This window comes from Abramis brama, assembly GCF_963993115.1.
Source record: "Abramis brama genome assembly, chromosome: 18".
NCBI classification, from domain to species: Eukaryota; Metazoa; Chordata; class Actinopteri; order Cypriniformes; family Leuciscidae; genus Abramis; species Abramis brama.
This window is the reverse complement of record NC_139980.1, coordinates 21,920,566-21,926,859: the sequence shown is the minus strand read 5'-3', so window position 1 is coordinate 21,926,859 and position 6,294 is coordinate 21,920,566. Positions and strand designations below refer to the sequence as shown.

At 34.8% G+C, this 6,294-nt stretch overlaps 1 protein-coding gene across 1 annotated transcript; it reads right to left on the bottom strand.

Moving 5' to 3' along the window:
• Positions 1-4,774: 4,774 nt before the first annotated feature.
• LOC311068563 (rho-related GTP-binding protein RhoB) lies at positions 4,775-6,021 on the bottom strand. Its single transcript, XM_084091078.1, has one exon. It carries the CDS (start codon positions 5,906-5,908, stop codon positions 5,318-5,320), a length of 591 nt encoding a protein of 196 aa, XP_083947204.1. The 5' UTR covers positions 5,909-6,021; the 3' UTR covers positions 4,775-5,317.
• Positions 6,022-6,294: the final 273 nt, after the last annotated feature.

The following is a 6,294-nucleotide window of genomic DNA, read 5'->3' as shown; positions in this document are numbered from 1 at the left end:
GAAAATTTGCTTTCTTTTTTGTAACACTCCAAAACTTCAACTTCTCCAAACTAGGAATGTTATTTTTATTTGTGTGTGTGTGCACGCTCGATCGCAGTGAGCAAGAATGTGTGTGTGTGTGTGTGTGTGTGTGTGTGTGTGTGTGCGCGCGCGCACGCGATCGTGAATGGGCAAGAGAGAGTGTCTGTGTGTGCGATCGCGAGTGATCAAGAGAGTGTGTGTGTGTGTGCGCGCGCGCACGCGATCGTGAATGGGCAAGAGAGAGTGTTTGTGTGTGCGATCGCGAGTGATCAAGAGAGTGTGTGTGTGTGTTCGCGCACGCGATCGTGAATGGGCAAGAGAGAGTGTCTGTGTGTGCGATCGCGAGTGATCTAGAGAGTGTGTGTGTGTACCCGCGCCACGAAGCTCAGTGCAAGTTGTGCAACTACAAATTGTCATTTTTTTTGCTAAAATTCTTATACAGTTTCATCGAAGTTAAGTCCCAATGTCCACATATGTGGACATCAAGTTTAGCAGCCTAGTAAATCTTTCCTGTTACAAAAGTTTGTCAAATGTGCATGCCATTTTAATCATACAACACTATTATGCATAACTTAACAAGAATCAACGATGAAATGTTATTACATTTTTTACCTTGTGGGCGTTTTGGTCTGATGTGGCTGCGTGACATTTCGCCTCTGTTCTCCGCCATCTTGAAATTATTTATGTTAAATCTTTTTTTCTCCTGACACCACCAGATGGCAGTATAAGTGTCCATGTTTGTGAAAAACATGTTCCAGTTACACAGAATTAAGTATTAAGCTGCACACAGCCAAAAATGTGGTGTCCACGTATGTGGACACGGGGACTGAGGAGGTTAAATGTTTGTTCAACTGAGAGCAAAATTATAAACCCTAATATGTAAGTTTGATAAAAGACTGAAAATCCATCCAAATTCATTTAGGAACTTGTGTGAAACATTTAACAACATTGTAAGTATTCCGAATGTACCAGGAGGAAGCGGCACAACTTGTTTAATTCAAATGACACACTTTCCCATTAAAAATAGCACTACAAATGAGTTTGTAATTTGCTGGGGGTGGTGTATTGGTGTCCCAATTAAATGTTCCAAATCCACAGATGTCTCTGACATGTAGTTGAAGACTAAGTCAGTGGTTCTAAACATGATTCTGACCCAAAAATGGACTGAAAAAAATTATATATTAGAAAAATAAAAGGTAACAGTTTCTGTGAAGACCATGCTTATAATGAATTATAGCCCCATTTATACTTATTTATAAGTATTACTTTTCTAGAAATATATTATTTTTTATAATTACTTATAGGTCATGCATTTGCTTTTTCAATGCACATGCTCATAATCCATTATGCACTGATTTATAAATGATCAAATATAGAAGAGTTCCAGAGACAATTACCAATTAGTTATCAATTATGATATGATATATAATAATGATTATTATTATTATTATGATATATTATGAATGGCTAATGTTTGCATTAGAGGTGATGAATGCTAATTTTGATTTGTTAAAATCTATATCTCCTCAGCCATATGCATAGTATTGTTTATAGCAGTTTGGAATTATACTTTAAAAAATATTGTTGCAGTGTTTTGCTAGTATGTAACATAAAAAAACTGTTTGTATTATTGATTTCTGTTTTTTTTTTTTTTATTATTATTTTAATACAGGAATTATTGTTCATTAGTTACATATACAAATAACTTAAAATGTATAATGAGCACATCTTCATGATTTCTTTGCTTTAGGAAAACTGCATTTAAGTATTTATAAGAACACAACACGGCTATTAATCACAATATATTCACTTATTTGAAGGAAAGAAATCTGAGTTACTAAAAAGTCATTGCAACTATAATATAATATCATAGCAATGCAGGTTGCATCTTCATAAATACATTCATGGAACCATACGACTGACTAATTAATACTTAATTAAAAATATAAATCAGTGTATAATGGATTATGAGCATGCGCATTGAAAAAGCAAATGCATAACTTATTATAAAAATAATATAAATGTGACTATAACTGTTCTTATAATGCAGAATAGGTATTAATGAGTCTTTATAAATGTATTTACAAAATAGTAATACTTATGAATAAGTATAAATGGAGCTAGCTATAATTCATTATAAGCATGGTCTTAGAAAGTGTTTCTAAATAAAAAAAATACAGCCATTTTTTTTCTCTAATTATAATTATGTTTTGACTCAATCCTTACATTTTGATTTAATATTAATAAGAAAAGTTCCCAAAGATAAAAAAAAAAACATTCAAGATTATTTATTATAAAGACCATAAACTGGATTTGCATGATTAAATCATGTACAGTACATCAATTCCACAATTAATGAAGTAACACAAACACACAAATGTAATCTGTTCATGTAACTTTATTATCATTGAATTAGATTGAGACTACTTAATTTGGTCACTTAAAAACAAAGTGATTTTATATGGTATTTGTATATATATATATTTTGTCATTTGTCACATCACTGAATAATAGTTAGCTAATGAACAGCACTTATTAGCACGCCAAATGCTAAGTCTGCTCCTTAAGGAAAGTAGCAAAGACATTGCTTAATTCAGAACTGCATATACTGTACTTTTACTGTCATAGAAAGATATGGTACAAAAAGTAAGAGTAACAGAATGCAGTTCTGAATTCAGCCACACTCTTCATGTTCCCATTCTCAGCAAGCAAAAGCTCCACTCTTCATCACAATGGTAACCCAGTATCATTGAAACAGTTCTAAATACAAACATAACTAAACAAGAAACACTTTCCATTCTTGCTTTTATCTTCTTGCTGAAAAATACAAAAATATACATGATTTCAACATTCAACAGTCCCATGCAAAGCAATTGTGTTGTGTAGTTATTTTTTTTATTTAATTTTTTGTTTATGACATGGTTAATAAACATTTTGACAATGTTTTCTATAAAACAGAGAACAGGAATATATCTTCGAAAGACTCTGATGTTAAATAAGATGTCTTTTTTTGTTATACAAATATGTTTCTTTTTAATTTTGTTCAAATGGAACAAAACAGGATATATTGATTAGATCAATATAAAAATGCATTTTAAATAAATGACATGGTCACTTCACTTTGTGTGTGTGTGTGTGTGTGTGTGTAACATTAAGATACTGCAGTTAGGATAGTAAAGTAGGCCTATCAGCTTTTAAGGGAAGTGAAAATGCTTTCCACATCTTTTGATTATGTAAAAGGAAAAGGAAATACAAGGAAATAAAATGTTAAATTGGGTCACCACTTGGGTCACACTGAAGCAAGAACAACTAAGAACCATTTAGGAAAAGTCTCTATCAGGCACTCTCATTATTTTAAAATACATCTGTATTTATAAGTGTAATTTACTAGAAAAGCCATGTATTCACATTGCTTTACCTATGCATTCTAATTTCCCATAAATACATGAAAGCAACAAATTCACAGGAATAAAAACAAAAAATTAGGGACATAGCTATACGTGTGACCAGTGCCAGCCCTGTTGAGCCAGCATTTTGACCACATTAACAGATGACACATTAATAACTATGACACTGGCACAAAAGCCATAGCCATGTACACACTCCAGCTGAACTGATAGTTGTCACTTCCCCTCTTAATATGGAAAAATAACAATCCCAAAGATATCTAATAAATGGACATGGCAACACTGCAAGAGCGCGCTTGGCGAAGCAGCTTTATGAGCATTAACAAAAACACAGCAGAGCTCAACAGCCAAACACTTTCCTCAAGAGCATGTTTACTTAGAAAAAAATATAGAAAAGTTGTGCAGTGGAATGGAAAAAACTTAAGGTTCAGCGCAGTGGAATTATCAAATATATTATACATGACTTTATACACTTGCTCACGCGCATATTCTGATGAAGTTATTAAATAGTTAATAGGCTACTGTATGTGTAACAGAATGCTTTCTCTGTGTCCAGATTTGACTGTAACAATAATTAAAAAACTGACACTTCAAACTAACTTAACAAATTAACAACAACAACAAAATCTCAACTTTGACAAAAGAAGTCCTTAATAATGTCTAAATATACATATCCAAATGCAAAACAAAACCAAATGCACTATGTCTGAATCCAATGTTCCCAGCAAGGGAATACACAGCTATATTTATATATATTTATGTATAGGGCTATACAGCCAAAGTGGCTTCACAATGGTAATACAGATGATAAATTGCATAATTTACTACTAAATATTAAATACCTATAATCCTCTTATGGAGCCAGTATTTATTTCTGTTTTCCCTGGTCTCCCTGACTGGTTCTTGGTTCTCTCTGTCCCACCCCATTTAAAAAAATCCAACAGAGATTGAATCACCTCACTCTTATTTTATCACTAACATTTATGATGATAATTTGTGATGCAACATTTGAATCATACTTTTTGTGTTTGTATTGTGCGTGTGTGTTGTCTTGGGGGAGGCCTAGGGGCCTCAAGAAATCCCTGAGCCTAGGGGCCTGTGTAGACCACATCCAGTATGATGTGGTCCATGGTTTAAGAGGCTGTGTAAAAGAATCACATAAGAATCCTCTACTCAAATAAAAAAACAAATCAGACACTGATGAACGGCAAAGGTCAGAAAAAAACAAACAAAAAAAACAAACAAAAAAAACAGGTAGACCTATTAACAGGGATTTCCTATGATGTTATTTCTTTCTTTTTTATTTTATTTTTTATTTTAGAAAATTATTATATGATCCTTTTAAGTCAAGTCAAGTCACCTTTATTTATATAGCGCTTTTTACAATGCAGATTGTATCAAAGCAGCTTCACAGTGATAACATGAAAATAATAAAGCAAAGTTTGTTTCTAGAAGAAAATTGCGTCATCGTCCACCTTAAGTAAGGCAGATCAATAATATTGTTGAATATTAAATGTCCCCAACTAAGCAAGCCAAAAGCCAAGGCAACATCTTTTAAGAGATGTTCAAAATTATGATAGAAATGTCCTTATAAATCCTTCAGCTTTGACAGGGTATCTTTAGAAAACAATAATAAACACAGTTTTGTGAGGCATATTCTGAAAGCAAATCCATTTATATAGTGAGCATGCTTACAAAAACAAACCTGTGCAACGTCTACAAACTTAACGGTGGGTTCAAACTCCTCATTCCATCAATCAGCAACATTTCAAAGACGGTCAGTAGCCTCTTGATCTCTTATTTTCAGTGGATCATACTGTACTTTACTTGCTTTGAAAAATTAGACACAATACATAGCGTGTTCTGTGACTTAACGGATATAAAGTCTTTCACATCAGTCTGCAACAGTTCAAACAGCCAGTGGGTGGTCTTGTTCTCCTCTGTAATGAGGCTCGAGTAGCGGTCTCAAACACCTCCCGAACCCCCTCCTTGGTTTTGGCAGAGCACTCCATGTAGTCACAGGCCCCGATGCGAGCAGCCATTGTGTGCCCGTCCTCTGTTCTCACGGGCTCCTGTTTCATTCTCGACAGCTCACTCCTTACACTGTGATCGCTTCGCAAGTCTTTCTTATTCGCCACCAAAATGATGGGCACATTAGGACAGAAATGTTTCACCTCTGGCACCCACTTTTCTGGGATGTTTTCCAGAGAGTCCGGGCTGTCCACTGAGAAGCACATGAGAATGACATCAGTGTCCGGATAGGACAGGGGTCTGAGGCGGTCGTAGTCCTCCTGTCCCGCCGTGTCCCATAAAGCCAGCTGGACTCGTTTATTGTCCACTTCAATGTCCGCGACGTAGTTTTCAAAAACGGTGGGCACGTAAACCTCTGGAAATTCATCTTTGCTGAAAACGATTAAAAGACAAGTCTTTCCACATGCCCCGTCACCAACCACCACCAGCTTTTTACGAATGTTCGCCATAAAGAGTTACACGAACTGAAAGTAGCGGAATAACTAGTAAAACTGTGTAGGCGGCAGTGTTTCTGAACATTAAACACGAAGTGTCAGACTTTATAAGCACTCTGTGAGTTCCTAATATAGCAGTCCAATCAGTGTGAGGGAATGCCTCTGACTTCACTCTCTTTCCACATGAGTCAAGTGTTGTCGGGACAGTTTTTTTTCACTATTTCATTAGAGGAGTCACCCAAACACAAAGTACTGTGGGATAAACACTACAGTAAAAAATATTGATACTCATTCTGGGATAATTACCAGTAAAAAAGAAAAGAAAAAAAAGCTCATTGTCCTACATTTCATTTCCATCTATTCCATTTTTTTCACCATTTTGAATTTTAAGAACTCCCCCA